General features: G+C 40.1%; 1 protein-coding gene across 9 annotated transcripts in view; it reads left to right on the top strand.

Moving 5' to 3' along the window:
* The window catches only part of ABCC4 (ATP binding cassette subfamily C member 4), a 199,697-nt gene that overhangs the window by 130,490 nt on the left and 41,382 nt on the right, over nucleotides 1–27,825 (top strand). For 4 of the 9 annotated variants that reach the window (XM_038420547.2, XM_043504669.1, XM_043504666.1 and 1 more), the window contains 6 exons: nucleotides 7,818–7,968; nucleotides 8,626–8,745; nucleotides 11,293–11,403; nucleotides 13,026–13,126; nucleotides 15,069–15,260; nucleotides 22,811–22,966. In XM_038420547.2, coding sequence (XP_038276475.1) covers nucleotides 7,818–7,968; nucleotides 8,626–8,745; nucleotides 11,293–11,403; nucleotides 13,026–13,126; nucleotides 15,069–15,260; nucleotides 22,811–22,966 — 831 coding nt within the window. Of the gene's footprint in view, nucleotides 1–7,817; nucleotides 7,969–8,625; nucleotides 8,746–10,080; nucleotides 10,276–11,292; nucleotides 11,404–13,025; nucleotides 13,127–15,068; nucleotides 15,261–22,810; nucleotides 22,967–27,825 lie in introns of those variants that run through there. The other 5 variants (XM_043504664.1, XM_043504667.1, XM_043504670.1 and 2 more) reach the window with 4 other exon arrangements.

Below are 27,825 nucleotides of genomic sequence, written 5' to 3'. Positions count from 1 at the left end.
TTATATACACAGAGAACATGAAAAAATGGGTGTTACCATACACACTGTAACGAGAGTGATCAGGTAAGGTGAGCTATTACCAGTGGAGGGGGGGAGGAATTCTCTTAGTGATAATCAAGGTGGGCCATTTCCAGCAGTTGACAAAAACGTCTGAGGAATGGTGTGGGGGAGGGGAGAATAAACATGGGGAAATAGTTTTACTTTGTGTAATGACCCATCCACTCCCAGTCTTTATTCAAGTCTAAGTTAATTTGCAAACTGGATACAATTAATTCCAATTCAGCAGTCTCTCGTTGGAGTCTTTTTTGAAGTTTTTTTTGTTGAAGAATTGCCACTTTTAGGTCTGTAATCGAGTGACCAGAGAGATTGAAGTGTTCTCCGACTGGTTTTTGAATGTTATAATTCTTGACGTCTGATTTGTGTCCATTTATTCTTTTATGTAGAGACTGTCCAGTTTGGCCAATGTACATGGCAGAGGGGCATTGCTGGCACATGATGGCATATATCACATTGGTAGATGTGCAGGTGAACGAGCCTCTGATATGTGGCTGATGTGATTAGGCCCTATGATGGTGTCCGCTGAATAGATATGTGGACAGAGTTGGCAATGGGCTTTATTGCAAGAATAGGTTCCTGGGTTAGTGGTTCTGTTGTGTGGTTTGTGGTTGCTGGTGAGTGTTTGCTTCAGGTTGGGGGGCTGTTTGTAAGCAAGGACTGGCCTGTCTCCCAAGATCTGAGAGAGTGATGGGTCGTCCTTCAGGATAAGTTGTAGATCCTTGATGATGCTTTGGAGAGGTTTTAGTTGGGGGCTGAAGGTGATGGCTAGTGGTGTTCCGTTGTTTTCTTTGTTGGGCCTGTCCTGTAGTAGGTGACTTCTGGGTGCTCTTCTGGCTCTGTCAATCTGTTTCTTCACTTCAGCAGGTGGGTATTGTAATTGTAAGAACGCTTGATAGAGATCTTGTAGGTGTTTGTCTCTGTCTGAGGGGTTGGAGCAAATGCAGTTGTATTGTAGAGCTTGGCTGTAGACAATGGATCGTGTGATGTGTCCTGGATGAAAGCTGGAGGCATCTAGGTAGGAATAGCAGTCAGTAGGTTTCCGGTATAGGGTGGTGTTTATGTGACGATCGCTTATTAGCACTGTAGTGTCCAGGAAGTTGATCTCTTGTGTGGACTGGTCCAGGCAGAGGTTGATGGTGGGATGGAAATTGTTGAAATCCTGGTGGAATTCCTCAAGGGCTTCTTTTCCATGGGTCCAGATGATGAAGATGTCATCAATGTAGCGCAAGGAGAGTAGGGGCATTAGGGACGAGAGCTGAGGAAGCGTTGTTGTAAGTCAGCCATAAAAATGTTGGCATACTGTGGAGCCATCCAGCTACCCATAGCAGTGCTGCTCTTTTTAAGGTATAGATTGTCCCCAAATGTGACATAGTTGTGGGTGAGGACAAAGTCAAAGTTCAGCCACCAGGTTTGCTGTGACATTATCGGGGATACTGTTCCTGATGGCTTGTAGTCCATCTTTGTGTGGAATGTTGGTGTAGAGGGCTTCTACATCCATAGTGGCCAGGATGGTGTTTTCAGGAAGATCACCGTTAGATTGTAGTTTCCTCAGGAAGTCAGTGCTGTCTCGAAGATAGCTGGGAGTGCTGGTAGCATAGGGCCTCAGGAGGGAGTCTACATAGTCAGACAATCCTACTGTCAGGGTGCCAATGCCTGAGATGATGGGGCATCCAGGATTTTCAGGTTTATGGATCTTGGGTAGCAGATAGAAAACCCCAGGTCAGTTCCCCTCGCCCCCCCCCGCTCTCCTGCTTAATAGCTCATCTTAAGTGATCACTCTCATTTCAGTGTGTATGGTAACACCCATTGTTTCATGTTCTCTATGTACATAAATCTCTCTGCTGTATTTTCCGCTGAATGTGTCCGAAGAAGTGAGCTGTAGCTCATGAAAGCTTATGCTCAAATAAATGTTTTAGTCTCTAAGGTGCCACAAGTACTCCTTTTCTTATAGCTAAAAGAGTTCTTCGTAACTCAAGAGGTAGAGGGTTGGGTTTTTGGTTCCAGTTTTGATATCTGCCAACAACTGTGGAAAGTGTGTATATATATGTTCTCAATTTGTCAAAAATACACTCTAAAATTTTTGTATTTTATCTACAGTGTCGTAAAGGTAGTTTATTTATTACCCATTCAGATATTATCTGTACTTCTCAAAGACAAGAATACTGTAATAGATCCCCACTCTGGAGATGGAGTTCCTGGTGCATGATTGAAGTTAGAACTTACTAGGGTGACCACATTTCCCTATGCTGAATACAGCAAAATTATGGTAAAATTACTCATATTCAAACAAGTTCAACGGCAATCAGAACTATGCAGTATAAACATTAAAAAAATACAAACCTGTTAAAAAGAAATACTGTGTAGTTGGATTCTTTTTATTTACTTTCTTATCTTTAAGACCTTAAGGTTCACACAGGGAGGGGTGATATACATGGGGAGAGGTGGTGTACACACACACACACACACACACACACACACACACACACACTCGGGTACAACTCTCAAACGGGGGAAAAATTAGTGGGTACGGAGCATCTACCGGCACCATGTTTCCCCCTCTGCTCCACTCCCCCACAGCTCTTGCACTCCGGCAGCCCCGTGCTTACCAACTCGTCCTCCTCCCTCCCAGCGCTTCTGGAGTGCCGCAAACAGCTGATTTGCGGCGTTCAAGCTCCAGGAGGGAGGCGGAGGACCAGGGGCTGGCCGCAGGGACCCCAGCTGGCAACAGGGCCCCCGGGTGGGGGGGCCACACTGGGTGCAAAGCCTGGGGGTGCTGCAGCACCCCCTGCACCTATACTTGCCATGCCTATGGAGACCCACTGGCACTCTGCATTGACCTCCTGTAGTTTGGCAAATTCTCTGGTTCAGAACCGGGTCAGGTCCCAAGGGTGCCGGACTAGAGAGGTTCAACCTGTACTGCTTGTACTGTCTCAGGAGAGACCAAGATTCAGAGGTCTTTTCTGTTACTGGAATCATAAAAAAATTATTTCTAACAAATCCTTCTGATATCTTCTTCCCATAAGATGATAAATCCCTAAGTGACATGCACAAGACCTCAAATGCTTGTGGTGGTGATGATGATGATATTAATTATAGGAGCCCTAGTCATGGACCAGGACTCCATTGTATTAGGTTCTGTACACACACACACACACACACACGACAAAAAAATGGTCCCTGCCCCAAAGCAGTAAATATAAGACAAGAGAGGGATATAGATGTGGGTGTACAAGGAAACAGTGAGACAGTATTGATCAGCATGATGGGCAGTGGTCTCAGCATGCCAGTGGCCTGAGTAGTAGCCTAACTTTTCCTGCCTAATAAGGTATTGTTACATGAGCTAGATCTCAGCAGCGCTCCTCCCACCCACAACAGTATTTGACAAAATGTTGTGGGTTATCATCACTAAAGGTCAAATTTGGATTTTTTTTTAAAGTTAATTTACCTTGTACTGTATATCGACACTCCTCAAAACTGACAACTGGAGAGTTACCCTTCTAACTTATTTTAAGTCTGATGAATAGTGGGCTATAACAATTGTTTCCTATTGTTGAATCTGTGTATAATTCACAGCAGGACTTTACCTCTTATCCCATAGTTATTTTCCTTAATAATCTTTTATGAGGTACTGTAACAGGGTGGCAAAGTGCACAATCTTGTATAGGGATGCAGGGTTCTTTTGTTTTCATCCATCCTGTTATCAGGAGTTAGAATCTTGCATAAAGCTGATGAGTAAATTCTGTTGATTCATTGTGCCACCAAGATATAACAGAAATGTGGGTGTAGGACCCTTACATGTGTGTAGGGGAAATTAATGTTCAGACAGGACAATCCTGTAAGAAATCCTAAGAACACTTAGGCCTAAGGGGACAGGTTCCACTGAGGTTTGTGCTGATTGACTCTATTGGTAACTCAAAAATAACACAGCCATCATGAGAGGGCAAGTTTGACTTTATTAAATATGTGTGGACTTTATTAGAAGTAAGATGGGAATGCTTCCTGCTTCATAGGCTACTTAATGGAAAATATTATGAAAATCCAGGTAATTCAGTTTATCCATTAGGTCATCCTTATCTTTTATTTCATTAAACTTTTCCAAATACCTTTAAAAAGATAAGGATTGATGCTTTCCTGCCCAAGTCTTGCTTTCTCAAGGCCAAAGGGAGTCCCACATTTCCGTTGGCATCTGGAGATCAAGCAGCAGCAGTAGAATTCAGCTGCAATTTAGTTACACACAAAAATTCATCTCCTAGAAGGGATTCCACATCTAGGATCTAGTATGGACTTGGAGAACAGTTTTCTAACAGTGTACCTTCCAAGAAGTAATAATTAACACTGAGCAGGAATTTAACATAAACCTGGAATTTCAGCTAGCTGCATGTCATAAAGGCTTATGTTACCTACCATTGGGTACATATACTAAACAAGCAGTGGGGTCCCTGGACGATTGAGATACAAAAGGAGCACTTAAAGACGATAAAGTCATCACAGAGAAAATAAATTAATTCTTTGCTTCAGTCTTCACTGCTGAGGATGTTAGGGAGATTCCCAAACCTGAGCTGTCTTTTGTAGGTGACAAATCTGAGGAATTGTCACAGATTGAAGCGTCACTAGAGGAGGTTTTGGAATTAATTGAGAAACTTAACAGTAACAAGTGACTGGGACCACGTGGCATTCACCCAAGAGTTCTGAAAGAACTCAAATGTGAAATTGCAGAACTATTAACTATGGTTTGTAGCCTGTCCTTTAAATCAGCTACTGTACCCAATGACTGGAAGATAGCTAATGTAACACCAATATTTAAGAAGGGCTCTAGAGGTGATTCTGGCAATTATGGACCGCTAAGTCTAACGTCAGTACAGGGCAAATTAATTGAGACAATAGTAAAGAATAAAATTGTCAGACACATAGAACATAAATTGTTGTGCAAAAGTCAACATGGTTTCTGTAAATGGAGATTGTCTCTTTCTAATCTATTAGAGTTCTTTGAGGGGGGTCAACACACATGTGGACAAGGGGGATCCAGCGGACAGAGTGTACTTAGATTTCCAGAAAGCCTTTGACAAGGTTCCTGTAAAGGAGCAGACTCACCCCTGCGGCGCCTCCTGCTGGTCATTCTTGGGAATTAGCTCTTTTCCAGCCTGGAGTGCCCTCTGCAGGCCGGTGATCCACACAGCTCTGATCCCCTGACCCCAGTGCCCCTTTCTCTGGGGTTCTGCCCCCAGCAGTACCCCCACACTCTGCCTCTGGGTCTCCCCTTCCTGTGGAACCCCCAACCCACTGTCCCCACCTTGCCTCAGTCTGGGCTACTGCCAGTCATCACCAAGCCCCTGCTCCCTGCAGTGTAAAGGCCACTCATCCCTCAGTGTAAAGGCAAGGGGGTTTCAGACCTGTTGTCTTCCTTTGCCTCCCAGTACTTCTATGGGCCTTGGACCAGGCCTTACAGCCTGGGGAGTTGCCAGCCTCGAGCACCCCTGCTCAGCCTGCTCCTTCCCCAGCACTGCACCTGCACCTGCACCGTCGTCGTCCTCCTCCGCTCGCTGGCTGGCTGGCTGGCAGACCCTGCTCTCTCCTAGCCTGGAGAGAGACTCCTTGGGCCTTTGGCTCACAGCCTTTTTATACAGGCCAGCTGGGCCTGATTGGGGCGTGGCCCAGCTGCGGCTGCTTCCCCAATCAGCCATCCCCAGCCACAGCCCTCTCCAGGTTTTAACCCCTTCTATTTTAGGAGTGGGGATAGCCACTCTTAGGCTCTTAGGTAAATTAAGTTGTCATGGGAAAAGAGGGAAGATCCTTTCATGGATTGAGAACTGGTTAAAAGACAGGGAACAAAGGTTAGGAATAAATGGTAAATTTCCAGAATAGAAAGGGGTAATTAGTGGTGTTCCCCAAGGGTCAGTCCTAGGACCAATCCTTTTCAACTTATTCATAAATGATCTGGAGAAAGGAGTAAACAGTGAGGTGGCAAAGTTTGCAGATGATACTAAACTGCTCAAGGTAGTTATGACCAAAGCAGACTGTGAAGAGCTTCAAAAAGATCTCACAAAACTAAGTGATTGGGCAACAAAATGGCAAATGAAATTTTAATGTGGATAAATGTAAAGTAATGCACATTGGAAAAAATAACCCAAACTATACATGCAATATGATAGGGGCTAATTTAGCTACAACTAATCAGGAGAAAGATCTTGGAGTCATCATGGATAGTTCTATGAAGATGTCCATGCAGTGTGCAGCGGCAGTCAAAAAAGCAAATGGGATGTTAGGAATCCTCAAAAAAGGGATAGAGAATAAGACTGAGAATATCTTATTGCCCTTACATAAATCCATGGTACGCCCACATCTTGAATACTGCGTACAGATGTGGTCCCCTCATCTCAAAAAAGATATACTGGCATTAGAAAAGGTTCAGAAAAGGGCAACTAAAATGATTAGGGATTTGGAACGGGTCCCATATAAGGAGAGATTAAAGAGGCTAGGACTTTTCAGCTTGGAAAAGAGGAGACTAAGAGGGTATATGCTAGAGGTATATAAAATCATGAGTGGTGTGGAGAAAGTGAATAAGGAAAAATTATTTACTTGTTCCCATAATATAAGAACGAGGGGCCACCAAATGAAATTAATGGGCAGCAGGTTTAAAACAAATAAAAGGAAGTTGTTCTTCAAACAGTGCACATTCAACCTGTGGAACTCCTTGCCTGAGGAGGTTGTGAAGGCTAGGACTATAACAGGGTTTAAAAGAGAACTGGATAAATTCATGGAGGCTACGTCCATTAATGGCTATTAGCCAGGATGGGTAAGGAATGGTGTCCCTAGCCTCTGTTTGTCAAAGGGTGGAGATGGATGGTAGGAAAGAGATCAGTAGATCGTTACCTGTTAGGTTCACTCCCTCTGGGACACCTGGCATTGGCCATTGTCGGTAGACAGGATACTGGGCTTGATGGACTTTTGGTCTGACCCAGTATGGCCGTTCTTATGGGAGCACTAACTGCCCTGAGGATTTCCACACCCTAGACAATTAATCTTCTCGCTCTAGTATCTCCAGATTTCTATAGGTAAACTTCAGGTTTAGCCCAGCTGTTCAGTCTCCTGTTTCTTGTTGGATTCTTAACCTAGTACATTGGTCTCTTTGGAAACCTCTCTTGGCAGTGTTCCATGTTGTTCTTCTCTGTAGAAGTTACCTTTCCTATTATCAGATTAATCACACAGGCATAGAAAGTTCAAACTTTAAAAATACTGCAGGCAGTCGCATCTTCAGTTTATGCTGGGCAACGTGGTTCAAAGAACACTTAAGTTTCTGTCAAAGCTCAATTCATCCTTTCACATGAGCTAGAAAATACATGTATATGGTTCTCTGCAAAGCAATTAACTATTACCTATCTTGAACGTGTCCATTTTGTAAATCAGGTACACTGTTAGTTATCTGCAGGATCACAGGAAATGGACCAATGCCATGAAAGCAAGCTTTTCATGTTGGGTCAAGTTGATTGTAGCAGCTCCCGTTAGATTCTGGCAGAACAAATCATGCAGAAAATTGAGTAAAATCTACAATTAATCTGAAATATTAAAAATATTAAATCTTATATTGTGAAAATAATTGTGATCTGGCTATTATATGAGAGTTGTTTATCCTTTTAATTGGAGTGTCATCTTTATGTCTGAATATTTAACCTTTTAATGATGTGAAATAGTTTTTGAGCTTGTTTTAAATGGAATCCTTCTCGGTAAGGAGGTAATGTTTTCTCTTGCCTATGTTGTTGCAGACTCTCCTTCAGATTTTTGGCGTGGTAGCTGTGGCTGTGGCAGTGATTCCTTGGATACTCATCCCTTTAGTTCCACTTTGTATTCTTTTCATTTTTCTTCGACGGTATTTCTTAGACACAGCGAGAGATATTAAACGTCTGGAGTCCACAAGTACGTTGTTTGGATAGATCTGATTTTAAGTCTGAGCAGCAATTATATGAGATGCTAAAATTCTGCAAACAATCAATTAATCAGGAATTTTTGCTGTAGTTTTGCAAGTTACTTGCTTGTTGTCTTGAGTCTTAACCCAGCAAAATCCTTCAAAACTTGCTTAAGCCCACAATTAATGTCTTTGAAGTCAAATGGACTACTCATATATTTAAAGTTAAGGACATATTTAAGTGATTTGCTGAATCTTGGCCTTAGTGGGCTAATTGCACATAATAATGTAGGTTTTGACCCAGTATGACCTCATGATTACCTCTGTATTTCAAATTGACTAAAGTATTAAATAGCAGAGTCTGAGTCTTGAGCATCATGAATAAAAAAAATGGGTGCATTATCTGATTAGTGAAAGAAACAAAGGAAGAAGTCATGGATGATAACAAGTGTTGAAAACTTTTTTTGTGTCAATTAGATTAATCCATTTTGCCATCCAAGTGGGTATAATTGAGTAACAGGAAAATAGGTTTATCTAGGTTTATCCTAAAAGATGTGATTCAGTGGCTTGTGTCAGTAAACAGAGAAGTAGGATTAAAGGTTAACATAGTGCAAAAAATTACCCACACTGCCCTTCAGCTACATAAATTAGTTTTTTTTACTTTGCAGCTCGAAGTCCAGTGTTCTCCCACTTGTCAACATCTCTCCAGGGACTTTGGACAATTCGTGCTTTCAAAGCAGAGCAAAGATTCCAAGAATTATTTGATGCTCACCAAGATCTTCACTCAGGTTTGTCATCAATAGACATGGACAACTAAGTTTGTAGCTCTTTCAGAGGGAAAGATTTTCTCCCCTCAGGTACACATGTGCAGCGTACATGCACAGCTCACACTGATTTTAATACATCTCTCTTCAGGGAAAAATCTCCCCATTAGTTGTTTCTTCTGTCTTTCTGGATTTGAAGAATACACTTTGGACTCTAGTATCGTTTGAGAGATCGAGGCATACATAATAATAATATTTATGATAAACATTTTAAAGTATACCCAATAAGTATATTTAAAGTATCATTTTTCACCAAGTTCTTGTATTGCATAATATTTTAAGGCAAAACAAGTTATACTTAGCAATATTTAATATTATTCAGGTGGAACACTAAGGATGCATCTACACTAAAAAATTAAGTCGCCCTATATTAGGTCGGCTTACAGCCACCGCAGTAATTACTTCCGTGGTGCATGTCCACACGACTGTCCTTGGGTTTGTGATGCGTATCTCAACAGGAGCGCTTCCACCAACCTAAGAGGGGCAATGCGGGGAGCTGAGAGTCCAGTCTCTCAGCTCTGATGGCAGATCCCTGCCAGGAACCCAGCTGGCTGCCCGCCCTATTGGCTCCCTGTTTCCTGCCAGGAGCAGGAGAAAGCCTCCCAGGGCTTTTCGCCTCTCCATTCTCCTCCAGAAGCAGGTGGGGAAGCCCCCTGGGGCTTCTCACTTGCTCGTTCCCTGCTGGGAGTGGGGTCCAGATGTCCAGTTTTCCAAGGGATTAGGGGTAGCTGGGCTCTAGCTGCCTGGCTTTCTTGTCAATTTCACAGCAAGCAGTGAAATTGACAAGAGAGCTAATAGCCAATGTAAGTAACACAGTGTCTGTGTCACCCTAACTTCACCGACATAAGCCCTGCACCTCTCGTGGAGGTGGAGGTATTATGTCGGTGTAGTAGGGCACTTACATTGGTGGGACAAGGCTGTAGTGTGTACACTGACATAATTAGGTCAATGTAAGCTGCCTTACATTGACCTGATTGTGTAGTGTAGACCAATCCTAAAATTGTACAAAAATATTTAATGTAAATTATCCTTTGGAAAAATATAAAAATCTGTTAATCTCTTATCTTTTTTGTCTGAGCAACTTTAAGAGCTCCTGTCCGTGTTAATACTGTAGGTTAGTTTTTATTAAAGTCTACTTGGCTGCAATATGAATATTCTGTATGCAAAAGTAATCTGAATTATGTTTGTACTAAGTATTCTATACTAGTTTGCCTTATTTTTTTTTAATTGATAGATTCATAGAGTTTCAGGCAAGAAGAGACCATTTTATCATCTAACCTGACCTCCTGTATTTTACAGACTATTACATTTCACCTAGCTACCCCTGTACTGAATCCAGAGGCTTGTGTATGGCTAAAGTATATCCCCCAGAAAGTCATCCAGTCTTGACCTGAAGTATTTGTCTAACTTCGGCTTTCAACCATTGGTTCTTGTTATGTCTTTCTCTACTAGAATAAAGAGCCATGTAGTACGTGATATTTTCTCCCCATGCAGGTACTTATACACTGTAATCAAGTCACTTCTCAATCTTCTTTTTGATAAACTAAACAGATTGACCTCTCTAAGTCTCTTGCTGCAAGGCATTTTCTTCAGAACTCCAAATTATTTGTGACTTTTTTCTGCACCTCCAGTTTTTTAATATATTTTGATAATGTGGCCACCTGAACTGTACATAGTATTCAGTATCAGTCTCCCAATGCCTTGTACGCAAAAGTAAAATTGCCTCCCTATTTCTACTTACTACTGCCCTGCTTATACATCCAAGGAGCGCAATAGCCCTTTGTGCCACAGCATCGCACTGGAAGCTCATAAATTGCTTGACCACTATGACACCTAAATCCTTTTCAGAGTCACTGTTTTCCAGAACACTGGTCCCCAGTCTGTAGGTATGGCCTTTTTCCAAGTCACGTAACTTTGAATTTGGCTATATGAAAATACATTTTATATTCACAGGCCCATATTACAAAGCGATACAGAATTCTATCTGATGCCTATTTGACTTCTTTTATTGGCCCTAACTTTGAATAGTTTAATTTTCATCATACAGATTATGCTGCTTTCTTCTGTGATTTATATCATATAACCTCCACTGTCTAGTGATATCAATTCTCTGAAGCATATTGGGATATATTTTATCTAAATGTTATATGAAAGAAAATTGCAATGGTATTTTACATAGCGTACCAGGCATCTGATCCAAAGTCCATTGAAGTCAATGAGAGTCTTTTTGTTGGCTTCAGTTTGCTATGAATCAGGCCCTAGCATCTTTTATTTCTGTTCCGACTCCTATTTGATATACTAGTCTCAGCTGTGTTAAACAGTATGAAAACCTGAAAACTGGCCAGCACTAGCTAGGAATAGGACATCATCAACACATGCAAACACTCTCCAAGACAGTTTATGGAATTAGTCCACGCTGATGTTATATTACTGTCTTATGGGAGTCCTTATAAAGCTTATTTTTCCCCAATAACTTATTGTTCTTATTATGACTTTTAAAAAACTCTTTAGAGGCTTGGTTTCTGTTTTTGACTACCTCCCGATGGTTTGCTGTGCGGCTGGATGCCATCTGTGCCATCTTTGTTATAGTGATTGCCTTTGGTTCCCTCCTTCTCGCAAAGAGTAAGTACGATGCTAGGAATGTTAATGCTATAATTACAATATATAGCAATACCTTATTCTTTTTCAGAATTTACTTTCTCTAATTGTTTATGGATTGCAGTTAAGTAAAATGTTTCTTTCTAGATCCTGGTCTGTCCCTCAGTCCAAGACATTCCTGTAAGTACTGGAGACCATTCAGACTTCTCTGGACTCAAGGGATTGGCCATGAACCTAACAACCTTTCTCCAGAGTATCTCCCCACAGTATTGCAGGCAAGCTTGCAATTCTACAATCTTGCCTTTACTGTTGAAATACTAGCTTTTAAAGAAAAAAGAAAAGGAGTACTTGTGGCACCTTAGAGACTAACAAATTTATTAGAGCATAAGCTTTCGTGAGCTACAGCTCACTTCATCGGAATGCATCCGATGAAGTGAGCTGTAGCTCACGAAAGCTTATGCTCTAATAAATTTGTTAGTCTCTAAGGTGCCACAAGTACTCCTTTTCTTTTTGCGAATTCAGACTAACACGGCTGCTACTCTGAAACCTAGCTTTTAAAGCTGTCTTTGGGACAACAACATTTGTTTCCCTTCTTGTTACATCAGACTAGGCAAAACAGATCAGGCTGAACATTCAAGGATTCAGCTCAAATGTCTTGGATTCTGGGAGAGCCCAATCCCAGAAAGGGAGATTGCATTATAAGAAATTTTATATTCATTGTCATTCTGATGCTGTTGTTTTATATGATCATCCCAGGATGTAATTACGGTAGATGTTCTAAAACTAGATAGTCTTCTAAAATACAAAGGAAGTAATTATCTTGGACCTGAAATTTGGGTGCTAGTTTGCTGTTCTTTATTTCCTTTATTTTTCCTTTAGATAAATTATATATAGACCTATATACATGGCATTATAGAGGAGATTTCCAACTAGGTTTCAAGTTACTAGACTTGAAGACAAATCAAAACACTGGGTTTGATTTATCTCTCCAATCAGTATAAGGAGCAGCTTTTGTGAAGTCAATGGAGTTATGCTGATATAAAATGGCTATAGTGAGAGGAGAATCGGGTCCCATATTAGGACCAAATCCTGTTTAGTTTATTCACAAGAGCTGACTCGCTGAGTGTAATGAGTCTGCCCATGTGAGTAGGGTGAGCAGAAGCTTGCCCTTCAAAAACGTCTTGTCGGCTCTTACAATGCTTTGCACCCATTTATACCAGTACATAGTCTGTATAAATGCTAGCAATGTGTTTTAGTAGCATTTTATGCTCACCATGCACAGGTTTAGGGGCCTGATCCAACTCCCTTTGAAATTAAGTGAAAGATTCTCAATTGTTTAACTGAATAGCGATGACCCTAAGCTTGTGCTTAAGAGATTAGTTGATTCTGGGCTCTTTTTTTTTTTTTTAAGACAAGATACCTTGAAGTGGAGAACCGGACCTTATTGTCAAACACAAATATAGTTTTAGAAAGCTTACAAAAGTAATGTGACAAGATAGACTTTTTCCACAGAGCTACTATTTAAACTGGTGTGACCGAGAGCCAATCTGGCTCTACCACTTCAATGGCATATTAGTTTGAAAGAGGAGTTAAGCAGAGTTTTGTGTAATTATATAGATGTGATTTTTCTCCTCCTCACGCTACAGCTCTGGATGCAGGACAGGTTGGCTTGGCATTGTCCTATGCAATCACGCTCATGGGAATGTTCCAGTGGGGAGTTAGGCAAAGTGCTGAAGTTGAAAATCTGGTAATATTAATTTGCTCAACTTCGTATTTTTCACATCTCTTTGCTGTTAAGTGACATGAAATACATTAGAAGCGTTATCTTTGCATTAATGGAATTTTAAAGACCCTGTTATTTCTATCTAAAGCCTTAGACCCTGTTAATTTGTGTAAAGGTAACAGATATTTAAGATGTATTAAATCTTTATTCAAGTCATAGTACATAAGGTCGGCATAAATTTCCAAATATATTTTTGCATATGGTAGAACATCAATTTACACTATTTACTAAGATGCTGTTTGTTGCATATTAATTTTTTTAAATTAATGAATAAGCAACCACAATAAAAAAAATACAACATCAAAAATCTACTTATTCATTTGTGTTAACAATTTTGGTTTACTTGTAATTATTTATGATGAGTCACCGTAACATTCTGGTAAATATACCTTGTACACTACATAAAGAATAACAAAGGCTTATTTAGTGTTAAACTGTACTGCAACACTCCTGCTAATAATAATTTTGTATTTAACATTTATGCTTTATAGCATATTGCATTTTCAAAGCATGTTGCAGGCAAGAATTTACCAATACTGATAAATCTTTTTGGAGGAGTGGGGAGAGACTGCTAAACTTTTTGTCTGAATTATCAGATTGTGGATTAATGAAGTTCAAATTTGTGAGGCTGTCCTGTGGGGGTGAATTACTCTGAGGGAGGTGAAGATTCAGAGGTATCATAGAACAAGACATATCATTTACTAGGCTGACCCTAGTGTAGAATGTGGAGTACTTCATGGAGCTATTGTAAATGACTTCCTTTTTCCACCACTCACTAGAATCCGAGGTTTTGTGGTTTTGTCCTACTTAGCTCTCCTTCAATAGTAATTTTTTCTTACTGCATTCTGTCTCTCATATGTTTCCAACTGAGGAGGAGAGGTCCAGAATGGAGAACTTGCTACTGCATTATTCACTTTCTGGGACTGACTCCCTCCCCAGATCCACTGCTGTCAAGATAAGTCTTTGGGTATTGTTACGATGATCTCTTCATGATTCATATATGAAGTTAACAAAGCCGAGTAAGGTGAAATACAATCTATTAAGAAAAGTTTAGTTTTTTCTTATAGTTTTTGATGTAATAATCTGTTGCGGGGATGGAAGCGGTGGGGGGAAACGGTACCCGGTGGCCAAAACTGAATTGCCTCCCATATTTGCAAGAAGAGAGAGGCAGCCCAAATGTCTCAAATTTGGGGAGAGGTTAGTTCCTTTAGTTAGTTAGTCTTTTCCATTTAGAATCCCATAAAATCTCAGTTATCAATAAATCTTGCTGCCTCTTTCATATTTGTATGTCCATGAATATGAAAAAAAATTCTGCTAGCTATCTAGCCAATACTGTAGTAACCAGTATCCTGATTTGGCTCTACTGCTGAATTATAGATATTCATTCCAAGCACATAGTAACCTTAGCCAGAGCTGCAAGGGACAAGCTCATTGGTGAAACCGCAGAGATGGTGGTGGCTCAGTACACACAAAAATGATAAACTTATCAATGATATTACTAATAGGCTGGATCTTCCTGTACCTCAGATATAAGTCGGATCTTTAGTATTACTCCCATAGAGGCCCAGCAGAAAGACAACCTATCATGTAGAAAATAAGGCTCCAGTCCTGCAAAGCACTTAAGCATGTGAGTAATCCCATTGACCGCAAATTAATGCTTACATTGACTCAATTAACATGCTTTAAAATTAAGTACATGCTTAAATGTTATGCTGGATCAGGACTATATTAGGAGGTAAGACTTGCATTCCTGTCTAATAAAAATAGTATAGTACCACGATTCATCCTCTCTCTCTCTCTCATATGATTGAAAGAAAATTTCTCATGTCATTTTGTAGCTTTTTTTATAATCAGAATGTTACCCAAAATATAAAAGAGTTTCATTGCTTGTGTGACTTTTTTCTAGATGATCTCAGTAGAAAGAGTAATGGAATACACAGAACTTGAAAAGGAAGCTCCTTGGGAGTCCAACAAACGTCCACCAGCTGAATGGCCAAGCCAAGGAGTGATAGCCTTTGAAAATGTTAACTTCACTTATAGCTTAGATGGACCCTTGGTGTTGAGGCACTTGTCTGTTCTAATTAAATCAAAAGAAAAGGTATGCATTGCATGCTTACTTCAGATATACACAACATTTTCATTTAGGAGGTAATACCTTATGGTCTTTTTATTTTTTCAACTCTATACAGTGCTATAAAATATACCAGGGGTGGCCAAACTGTGGCTTGTGAGAGGTATGCATCTCTTTTATAGTTAAAGTGCGGCTTGTGGAGTCTCCTATACACCCCCATTCTCCGCCTATCAGACTGAGGCAGAAAGCTCAGGGCTTCTGCCCTGTAGTGGGGTGGTGGGGTTAGGAGCTTCTGCCAGAGATGACTGGTACCTGCTGAGAGTGGGTGGTACAATTTAAAGGTTTAAACAGTTTGAGTCGCACCTCCAGGTATGTCCCCTCTCCCCTTACCCTCAGCAGCCCCTCCCTGCATCTCCCTGGTGTTAGCACCGCATGAAGAGCCAGCAGCAAGCAGCTGGGAGCTTCAGGGAGGGGCTGCTGCTTTAGCTCTGCAGAAAGCAGCAAAAGCAGCAGCTCTCCCTGCTGCTCCCAGTTGCTTGCCATTGCCTCTCCACATGGCTTCAACTTCCAGCTTGCTGGCTCCAGGAAATGACCGAGTGAGGGCCAGCAAACCCTAGCAAAAATTGGGGGGGGGGCATGTGATCCCATGTGACCCTCCATGCATCGCCTCTGACTTCTGCCCAGCAAGAAGGGGCCCCCAAGCCCTGGCAGGCACTTCCAACAGGTCTGAAGCCCTGAGACCCTCCTCCCTGCCAGGTTGAAGCCCTGAGTTCCAGCAGGTGCACCCCAGCTCTTGAACTTCTGAAGATTCTCGTATGCAGCTCAGAGGGTCAGTAAGTTTGGCCACCCCTGAAATATACTGTCTTTAGAAAATGAGGCCAGTATTTTAAAAAATAAAAATAAAGTAATTATATTACTTATATTTACTAAAGGATAAAGCATGTTTATTTACTGTAAGTTATGGAGTAATGTTTGGTAATATGCATGGTTATGAGTAAATAACCTACTTAAGAACTTATGAAATTAGGGTCTTTGTGATTGCCTATTGCATAAACTCCAAAAACAAAACGCACTTAGCTTGTATGCTCTTCAGGGCAGGGACTTTCTCTTGGTTATATGTTTGTAAAGTGCCTATCCCAGTAGGGCTTTATGTGCTGCATAATGCAAATAATTATAATAAAACAAATGCAGACCTTGATCCTGTGATTGGATCCATGTGGGCAGATCAGAATTCTTGTGCATGTGCAGAGCCTTGGTGACTTCAGTGGGACTCAGCTCAGGAGTATGGATCCTCTTGCACGATCATGACTTTTATTTCAAAATGCAACTAAGGTCACTAAGAGAAAACAACATGCATGCCAGACGTTGTTTACAAAGTAGAGAATTTAAAAGCAAGGAAATGAATAATTAAGGGTATGCTAAACTGTTAGCCACCTTATGAACACATTACTCTTATTAACTACAAAGAAATGCTTATTTTGAGACAATCACACTTTACTTGAGAGCATCTTCTGTCTCTGCCACTGAGAAGACAAAGCTGCTCTAATGATTCTAATGGGTTGTATCCATTAGGGAAAAAAAGGGTCAAGGACGGATAGAGTTTAACTAACTTGTGTAGGCTAACTGCATGTACCCTTTTCCCTAGTTTAGATACAGGTTTATTACCTTTTCCATCAGCATTGGTCTTGAGAAACAAAACTATTAGAAAGATAAGTATGGATGAGAAAGAGGGGAGACAAGTAGAGCTGTACAAAGGGACACTGAGGATCCACTAAAGGAAACACAAAAGGGGCAGGAGGGGCAACACAAAAGGTGGACAGTGACCATAAAAAATAAAGGAGGGTGCACGCACATACACATAATCCCAGGACAGGGGAGAAGGAGAGAAAAGGGGGGAAAAAGTCGATTACATAATTTTAGGATTATGATTTAGCACATGATTTTATTTCAGTTCCTTTTGGCAACTTATCCAAGTAACTGTCAGCATTAATTAGATTGGTAGTCAAAAGAAACACAGAAATAAAAACCCTCATTCTGAAAACTTTTGACTCTTCTCCCTTTGCCCCATCCTCCAAATTTTGAAACCATCTCAATTGAAAGAGTGTGATAGGGCAAGTTTCCCCCATAGACAAAATGAAATTAGAGCCCTGCAGTGTTGATTCATGTTTTGCCACATTTCAAATGCAGATATACGTTTTTTGATTAAGAAATCTTCCCTGGGAGGTTGGCTCAGATCTATACGATCATTGCCCTTGTTTAATTTGTAACACACACTTCCATTCAGCCCCAACCTCCATTCCATTCCTCAAGTGAATCATTTTAATAACAAGCATGTTTCAAGAATTCATCCCTTCTATCCTGTACAAAGATGATTTCACAGAGAAAGGTAAGTGGGAGTTGAGGGCAAGGAGTTTACAAAGTGTAGCAAAAACGCTGTTTATCTTCTCTGTACTTTTCTTGCCTTTGGGCCAGCTCTGTAGCAGTTATAAGAAGCCACTCTAGTGTAATAGTGAATAAGAAGATTTAAATGTCATGGTGAGAAACAGAAATAAAATAAAAGAATCGAAATAAGAGAGGTACCCAGACAGTGGCTAAATGCTTGTTGTTTTTTTTGACCTGAGTGATTGTGCTGTAGGTTTGTCATCCTAAAGTAAGTTTGTCCAGTCTGAAGCTCTTGCAGCTCTGGAGAGAGATTGGTTTCCTTTTTAGAAGCTACTGTTTTTGATAATGTATCACATGGTGTGACAGTAGGCCATCATCAATATAATGTGTAAAATGATAGGTTTCCAAGTATCTGCCCCTGTTCACTGGATTTTAGTAAGAGGGAAGCATTTCTAGAAAACCTAGAAGTTGCTAACAGTTCAGGCCGTGTCTATGCTACAGGAGTTACCGTGATACAGCTATGGCACCAAAGCTATGCTGCTGTAATCCCATAGTGTAGACGCAGGTGACCGTGATGGAAGGAGTTTTTCCGTCATTGTAGGAATCCCATCTCCCTGAGCGATGGTAGCTAGGTCAATGAAAGCATTCTTCTATCAACCTAGCTGCCTCCACAAAGGGGGTTAGGTTGACATAGCTATGATGCACAGGATTTTTCAATCCACCTGGCTTAAGGTTTAAATATAGACTATGCCAAAGTATTTTCTCACTGTCCTCTAAGGCCTCAAATGAACACTTAGCACCTAATGTAGATGAAGACTATATCTACACTATGGAAGCTTCTTGGAGCAGCTAGTCCTAGCACCCACAAGAGGAGAGGCAAGTCTTGATTTAGTCCTCAGTGGAGCGCAGATCTGGTCCAAGAGTGAATATAGCTGAACTGCTTGGTAATACTGACCATAACATAATAAAATTTAACATCCCTGTGGTGGGGAAAACACTAAAGCAGCCCACCACTGTAACATTTAATTTCAGAAAGGGGAATTAGACAAAAGTGAGGAAGTTAGTTAAACAGAAATTAAAAGGTAGAGTGCCAAAAGTGAAATCCCTGCAAGCTCCTTCAGCGGGAGCTGGGTTGAAGTCCCGAGCCCTGGCAGGTGCCTCCCACAGGGCTGAAGACCTGAGACCCCCATCCCTGCAGGGCAGAAGCCCCTAGCCCCATGGTTCTTAACCTATTTACCATCGTGGGCCTCATTTACAGCTCTCTATGTTTTATGATATAGTATATATGTGTTATGTGGGCCGCATCCACACAATAAGTTTGGCCATAGAGGATAGACCCATCAGTGGCTGTTATCCAAGATGGTCAGGGACACAATCCCGTGCTCTGGATGTCTCTAAATCTCTGACTTCCAGAATCTGGGACTGGATGATAGGGGATGGATGCCCTGTTCTGTTATTTCCTCTGAAGCACCTGCATTAGCCACTTTCAGAAGACAAGATATTGGGCTCGATGGACCATTCGTCTGACTCAGTATGGCCATTCTTATGTTTTTATGGTATAAGTTTTAAAGGTAGACCAGGCCAAAAATAGTGGTGGCTTTTAAACACAACTCAACTGTCTTTGTCAAAGCTAGATGGTAAGTTTGTTTAAAAACACATACAGTTGCTAAACATAAGTTATTTTCTTTGTCTGGATGACCTAAATTTGAGTTATGTGTTTAGTAATCAGGGAGCTAATTCTGCTGACAGATCCTTTTGTGTATGCAGTTAGCCATTGGCTTTAGTGGGGCTGCGCAAGGGCCTGCCTGCCTGGTTTCAGTTTTGCAGGGCAGATTTGATTATGATCTGTATATGGAAAAATAATGTGCCTTTTGAATAACATGATTTATAAAAGGGAATAAAATTCGGTTTACTAAGAGCCAGTTCAAATTCATGTTGATTTTAGCAGCGTGTAGTCAATTTAGAGAAATCCATTTGTATTTTTGGTCAAACACTGAAAAATGCAATGTTTTCATTTGATGCCTGCCTGAAAGAGAGAGATTGACAATATACAAGCAGCTGCATTTTTATTTTAAGAGTTACTTTATTTTTGATAATGTTTTCCTTCATGTTGCTAATATAATAGTGTATATCACTAAGGTTTTCAAAAGAAATGCTTTTGAACTCTTTCTTCTTTAAAACATTTTGTGTGTTCTCCATTTAGCTTTTTTTTTCTGATTTATCTTTTTGAAGGAAGAGGAGCTTTAGTAGAGTTTCTTCAGAAATATTTCTCATTTCAATTTTTTTTCCTTTTCCTTTTATACCATTCCTTTAAACAGATTTGCTAAAACTATGTTGTGTTTTAGGTAACAGTAATTTTCTTTTTGCGAATACAGACTAACACGGCTGCTACTCTGAAACCAGTAATATAATGACAGGTTTCAGAGTAGCAGCTGTGTTAGTCTGTATTTGCAAAAAGAAAAGGAGTGCTTGTGGCACCTTAGAGATTTGTTAGTCTCTAAGGTGCCACAAGTACTCCTTTTCTTTTTAGTAATATAATGATTAGCACTTACATAGTACTTAGTGATTGTACACACTTACGTGAATCAGTTATTCCATAAAATCATATAATTGAAAAATTTAGAAGTAGAAAAGACCTTTTAGGTTATCCAGTCCATCTTCCAAGTTGCTTCTTCCAGTATATTTTCTTGTGCTTAGTCTAGGGTGTTTTGTTTCTTTTAAATGCAGGTTCTGCCATTTTGCTTGGGAGCCTGTTCCATAGCTTAATTTCTCTGTTACAAATTTTTTCCTGATATTCACCTCAAGTTTTCCTTTCCTTAATATCATTTCAGTATCTCTGTGTATCATATTACATAATTGCCCTCTTTTGTTTGGTGTTTGTACTTTTCAAATATTCTTTTGTTGTCATGTGCCCTCTTAATTACTTAGCTATGCTATACTGTACATCAGTGATTCTCAACCTTTTCAGACTACTGTACCCCTTTTACAAGTCTGATTTGTCTTGCGAGTACCCCAAGTTTCACCTCACTTAAAAATGACGTGTTTACAAAATCAGACATAAAAATACAAAAGTGTCACAGCACACTATTACTGAAAAATTGCTTACTTTCTCATTTTTAGCATATAATTATAAAATAAATCAATTGGGATACAAATATTGTACTTACATTTCAGTGTATAGCGTATATAGAGCAGTATAAACAAGTCATTGTCTGTATGAAATTTTAATTTGTACTGACTGGCTTTTTATATAGCCTTTTGTAAAACTAGGCAAATATCTAGATGAGCTGATGTATCCCGTGGAAGACCTCTTCCTACCCCTGGTTGAGAACCATTGCTGTGCATATTTTACTCTTTTATCTTTCCTCATAAATCAGTATCTCCAGACCATGATAATTTTTCTTGCTCATCTCTGAAATCCCTCCAGTGTTTGCCAGTATCTCTCTGGAAATGTGGTGTGTTGAACTGAATGCAATATATATGTAGAACCCCAGAGTTACAAACATTTTTGAGAATGGAGGTTGTTCATAACTCTGACTTGTTCGTAACTCTGAATAAAATGTTATGGTTGTTCTTTCAAAAGTTTACAACTGAACATTGACTTAATATAGCTTTGAAACTTTATTATGCAGAAGAAAAATGGTGCTTTTAACCATCTTAATTTAAATGAAACAAGCACAGAAACTGTTTCCTTGCTTTGTCAAATCTTTTTTTTTTTAAACTTTCCCTTTATTTTTTTTAGTAGTTTATGTTTAACACAGTACTGTACTGTATGGTATTTGCTTTTTTATTTTTTGGCTCCGCTGCCTCATTGTGTACTTCTGATTCCAACTGAGGTATGTGTTGACTGGCCAGTTTGTAACTCTGGTGATCATAACTCTGAGGTTCTACTGTAAGAGGTTCTGGCAGAGCAGATCTATATAGAGAGTTATCCCAAGCAGTACTCTGTGAGACAGTTGATTGGGTGTACATTCCGTTTTTCTAAGTAATCCCTTACCTGCTTCTTCTGAAGACAGGTTTTTTTTGCAAAAAGGAGTTCACTCGCTGAGTCATATTTAGTCAGCATTAATTTTGCCCCTTTCTTCATTTATTAATAGACCTACTATCTCCCTACATATTTCTTTTCATTTGATATATTTGTAAAAGATTTTTTAGTTCCATACCGTTAGGCTTCTTAGCATTTCCTTATTTTGCATTTTTCCTGCATTTTCTGTGAAAGCCTTATTGGCTGAATGTGTTAGTTGGGTTGCTTCTCTATTTTTTCTGTTGCCAGTATGGTTTTTTTTAATCCTCTGTTTTTTCAATGGCTCCTTGTGGAGCCATATTGGCAGATTTTCTTTTTGTGAATTCCTCTTTTCTGAGAGGATTTTTAGACTGTGTTGTGCCTTATAGTGTCTTCTAGGATTGGTCGGCATCCTTCCACTTATTGTACTTAACTAGATTTCTTAATTCCCTCAAATGTCCTTCTTTGAGATCCTTGGTTATGAGATATGTGGCTTTGGTTTTCAGAGCTTTGAGAAAAGCAGCATCTCTGTCCCCTGCTGTGATCTGAACTTTGAAAGCTAGGCTATCAAAGAAATCCACTGCCCCAGCCAATATTAGTTTCTTCTTTATTGCAGCTCCTTATGGCAAACATTAGGACCATCTCTCCATGCCTTTTGCTCAGATACTTTTTGTAGCCCTATTGTTATTTTTGACTTTATTATGGCTCCTCATTGAGTTAGATACTATTCAACTTGAGTGAAGTCATCAGAATCTGACTCAAAATTGTCTCAAGTGCAGTTAGTAATGCTTGTTTAATACTAATAATGTCCATAGGCAGATCTCAAAGTGCTTTATGAAGGAGTGTTAGTGTCATTGTTCCCTTTTTACAGATAGAGAAATTGAGGCACAGGGAAGTGATGTGATTAGTGCAAGGTCACCCAATAGGCTAATGGCAGAGCTGGAAGTGGAACGCAGGACTCCTAAGTACCAGTCCAGTGCTTCATCCACTGGCCACATTGCCTCTCATTTAGGCATTCTGCAGCTCATATTAAGGGAGGCCTTTTGTTAAGAAAACATTAATTTCACTTTTGAATGAGATGATCTAGAAAATTCTTAAAGCTTCAAAACCCATCCGACTCCAGGGTGTTGTTCTTCTTAGCGTTTATTAAAAAAAAACAATTTTAATCATATTGGCTTGGTTGGTTTTGCAGGTTGGAATTGTGGGAAGAACAGGAGCTGGAAAGAGCTCTTTGATAGCAGCTCTCTTTCGGTTGGCTGAACCCAAAGGACGAATTTGGATTGATAAGTATTTAACATCAGAACTAGGACTTCATGACTTGCGAAAGAAAATTTCAATCATACCTCAGGTATGAAGCTGACTTTGTCCGCCACATCTATTTTCATTTTAGGGCTGTAATATTTCAAAAACTCTATCATGATCGTTTTTATAATCATTTTTTCTTTTTCTGCTCTCTGTTTGCAGTACTCCTAGGTCCCAGAATTTCATCCTTGTCTGTTTTGCAAATATTAGTTGCCCTGTTACCCCACTGTAACCTGAGAGTAGAGCTGAAATAATCACGGCTTTTTTAACAGCTTCATTATCTATGGATTCCTGTCATGTCAACCAATTATTTTGTGTGTGCATCAGCGATATCAATATCAGCACAATTCTAGAAACAGTTTGAATTAAGTTTCTGGCTAACTGCTGCTGAAGAGCCAGCACAGAGCATAAAACATATTTGCTAGAATCTAAAAATACTAGTGGCTATTGTTTTCCATAATATCGCTGTAATGGACTACTAAATTGAAAACAAGAGCCTATATATTTAGTATCCAAATGATTCAGTCTGAAAGTAGGGCAAATTTTGAGGCCATATGTCTTAATCATTTAAATTAGTCCATTCTTGTGGACTAGTTCTTCAACAACTGGTAAGAGACAATAACTGAGATTGTGCTTCTGTGTAATCTGATGTATTTGAAAGAATTTGAATAAGATCACATTATTTCCACAGACTGCCTCTTCCATAACATATAGGATCAGCCCTTTGGGTCTGACTTTTTCCTCTTCTCTGTCCTCTTTGTGCTACTCTGACAGGAGTGTAGGGGAGTGCAAGCAGTATGCCACCCTCCCCACCAGGAGAAAGTTGCAGAGAAGGCATGTCAGGATATGTTGCACTCCAGCAACATCTAACTGGCATATGATCCCTTGGGGACTGTTTCCAGCTGTGCAACCTGCACCAGGGCAGGAGCTGGGGAGAGAATCACAGACCTCCAATGGCTTCCCTGATACCCATCTCCCCCCCCCCCCCCCGAGTTGGACTACATGGAAAGTGGTACAACAGAAAATGTGTGTGTGTGTGTGTGTAGGATTTTATTATTAGTCTCTTTTTTTTTAAAGAAAAAAAGCAAAGAAAGAAACCCTGCTCTCCCCTCTCAGACACATACATGCTCCTGAAAGCTAGATTTATTTGGCAGTATGTGATTTTTGGTTTTTCATGTATTTGAATTAAATTCTGAGTGAAAATTAAACACCCTTTTTTTTTTTTTGCATTGATACTTTTCGCACCTAATTGACGTGAAGGTTTGGAATGTTTTCTTATTTTACTGGCTATATCCATATCATAATATGATTAGGATGTAAGCACAAAAATTAATAATAAACCATATCAATGGCCAAACAAGACTTCACAATTAAACATCTGTTTGCCCCTCAGCTCCTCTCTCCAACAACAGAGCCTTTCTAATTTTTAAGTCACTTTCTGCCTTCCCCCAGAACTGACCATACATTTCCTGCCACCTAAAATGCCAGTCTGAAGAGATGTTATTTGCACTGCATCTTAAATATTACCAGGTTCTGATCAAACTCCAAAGCTGAAAACCTTCTCCCAAAAATGTCTTGCCTCTTCTCCCCGAAAAGATGTCTTGTTGCTGACCTCTAGAGCATTCTGCGTGTGGTATTGCATGGAAGTTTTCTTTTGAACCTCATCTGCAAAAGAGGTATAAAAAGGGGGAGTAATGGAAGAGATCAGAAACTGGAAGATGGACGCAGCAGCAAAACCAATTGTAGCCCAACAACAGCAGTTCTTACTGTAAATCACAAAGGAGAAACAAGCCAAAGCAGTGATCCACTAGCTATGTTTCCTATGTTCAGTAATCCAAGGACACCAGTTAAGCAGCCAGTGAGTACCAGCCCTTCTCTGTCCAAGATTGGACTGGTTGATGACCCTGATGCCTACCTCTGAGTAGTGACCAAAGTTATTCAGTGAGGGCAGCTGTTCTAGGCCTTCAAATTATTAACAGAAGAGGCACAAGCCATGTGTTAGGTCCTGTCTGAGGATGATGCTACCAGCTACAAAGCCATAAAGTTGCCATCCTATGAGGGGACCTGATGAGGGGCATTGGAAGAAAAGTACTTGTGGTGATTTTGGAAGTAGGCCTTTTCCTCTTCAGAGAAGCCACATACCTTTACCCTACAGCTGACTGAAACAGCAAGCTAGACATTGTTGCAGCAGAAGAGTTTGGTACGATCCACATGCCTTTGGATAGCTGGGCCTATGCTGGTCACCAGATTCCATGGGGCCTCTGACCTATCATCTGACCATAATTCCCCTTTGCCGGGGAACATGGCTCTAGCAGCCATGACTATATGGTGCTCCCTCTGCAGTGCCCTATTCCTTTCATGAAGGCATGTGCTTTGCAGGTAGCTCATCCTATCTGTTTTGGTGATGGGAGGAAACGCTTGTTTAGACACCAGTGGGATTTGTTTGGTAGGTAGCATTTTAAATGTTAATTTCCAGCTTTCATTCTGTTTTGTTTAATAATGTTGGATCCAGAGGCCTTTGACCATATTGGTGTCTGAATGTTTGTTGGTCCATCAGCTGGATGAAGAAATCAAGGTAGCACTCACTCAATGTACTGTTTTATATATTTATATTCTATTATCTCTCTTTTTAAAAATAACTGTGAATGTGATAAGAAGGTTAACAAACAATGGCTCTTTAATGCCTCTCCATCACCTGGCTTTCTTTTTTCTTTCTTGAGAATAGAAGCCAAACAGAAAGAGGTAGGTATGCTGTTACTAGCGAAGACATACAACTGGATTGCAGCCTCATGTGGGCTGTCTTTTGTTTCTGCATACTGGAGGCTTCATTAATGCACAGTGGTGCTACTTAGTGGAGTTAGTGACCTTTTTCTATCTAAAGAGGACTTTACATAGACTTAAATTCTTTCTCTTTTGTTTGTGCACAATGTTCTTTTCTCCTGAAAATGGATGATGATCAGTTCAATCAAGGGCTACAGGGTTTTGAGAACTTTAACCACAAGTATTTCAGGTGATTTCCACATTTCCACATATCTGATCCCAGGTGAACAAAATATAACTTTAGAGATGGAAAACTGCTGCTCTAATTCTATTCCACACCTTGAGCACTCATAATTAATTGTATATTTTATTCATGCAGAAGTTTCCTGACCTGGGTATAAAATTATTGTAATAAAGTAAAATGTTATTATTTTTATCTTGCTAGTTATATAGAAGGTTTTTGTCATGGTCCCCAGGGGTTTTCGGTATCTGAAGGTTAGCAGGTAGGGTTTCTCTTCCAGATAAAGAGAGGTTTGTTTTCTACTAAGTATATGCAAAGGTCTAAGACCAAGGAACGACTTTACCCATTTTGGAGGGTGGGGAATAATTATACTACAATAAACATTTTGTACTATATTGCTAATATTTGTATGAGTAATAAAAATAGCTATATAACATGGGGCAACAGTTTGTAGCTGCAATCCCCAGCATTTTCTTGGAAAACTATGTAGTCTAGCTGTAGGCGTTTAGTAAAATATATCGGGTAGCATGCTAACTGAGTCACTCTCCAGAGAGTGGTGAGAAACAAGACTGAAGTTTTCTTAAATGTGAGTTTAAATATCTACTCACAGAAATAAAAATGTGCTTAGGTTTCTAATTGTTTGCTTGGATGGAGCTGTATGAAGGTTGTGTCTGTCTGTAAATATTATCTGTTACCCTGACTGCAAGCATTTTTACAACAATTATTTACAGGTTTGGCTTATTAACTTCCTCTCATAAAACAGGCTATTTTAAATACTAATCTGTGTCAGAAATGATAATTAAAAATTATCCTTATCTACTGTTGCAATACATGTTTGCTTTTAGGACTTCTTATAATAGTTATGAACATTTTATAAATTCAATTTCTTATTTTGCCAACCTATAAAAATAGATTGAAATAGAAAATTATCTTAACAATACCTTCATAGAATCATAGAATCATAGAATATCAGGGTTGGAAGGGACCCCAGAAGGTCATCTAGTCCAACCCCCTGCTCAAAGCAGGACCAAGTCCCAGTTAAATCATCCCAGCTAGGGCTTTGTCAAGCCTGACCTTAAAAACCTCTAAGGAAGGAGATTCTACCACCTCCCTAGGTAACGCATTCCAGTGTTTCACCACCCTCTTAGTGAAAAAGTTTTTCCTAATATCCAATCTAAACCTCCCCCATTGCAACTTGAGACCATTACTCCTCGTTCTGTCATCTGCTACCATTGAGAACAGTCTAGAGCCATCCTCTTTGAAACCCCCTTTCAGGTAGTTGAAAGCAGCTATCAAATCCCCCCTCATTCTTCTCTTCTCCAGACTAAACAATCCCAGCTCCCTCAGCCTCTCCTCATAAGTCATGTGCTCTAGACCCCTAATCATTTTCGTTGCCCTTCGTTGTACTCTTTCCAATTTATCCACATCCTTCCTGTAGTGTGGGGCCCAAAACTGGACACAGTACTCCAGATGAGGCCTCACCAGTGTCGAATAGAGGGGAACGATCACGTCCCTCGATCTGCTCGCTATGCCCCTACTTATACAACCCAAAATGCCATTGGCCTTCTTGGCAACAAGGGCACACTGCTGACTCATATCCAGCTTCTCGTCCACTGTCACCCCTAGGTCCTTTTCCGCAGAACTGCTGCCGAGCCATTCGGTCCCTAGTCTGTAGCGGTGCATTGGATTCTTCCATCCTAAGTGCAGGACCCTGCATTTATCCTTATTGAACCTCATTAGATTTCTTTTTCAACTTCAAAACATCTCAAATAACTTATTAAAATGTGTATTGTTAAACAAATTACTTGCAGTGTTGTTTTTTTAAAATTCCCTCAACCCTTCTATTAAACTCCTTTGCTCATTCAACAGGTTTTTATTGGTCTTGGTGCAACAAATACTTTAAA

This window comes from Dermochelys coriacea, chromosome 1, assembly GCF_009764565.3.
Source record: "Dermochelys coriacea isolate rDerCor1 chromosome 1, rDerCor1.pri.v4, whole genome shotgun sequence".
NCBI classification, from domain to species: domain Eukaryota; kingdom Metazoa; phylum Chordata; order Testudines; family Dermochelyidae; genus Dermochelys; species Dermochelys coriacea.
This window is presented reverse-complemented; position numbering and strand designations above follow the sequence as displayed.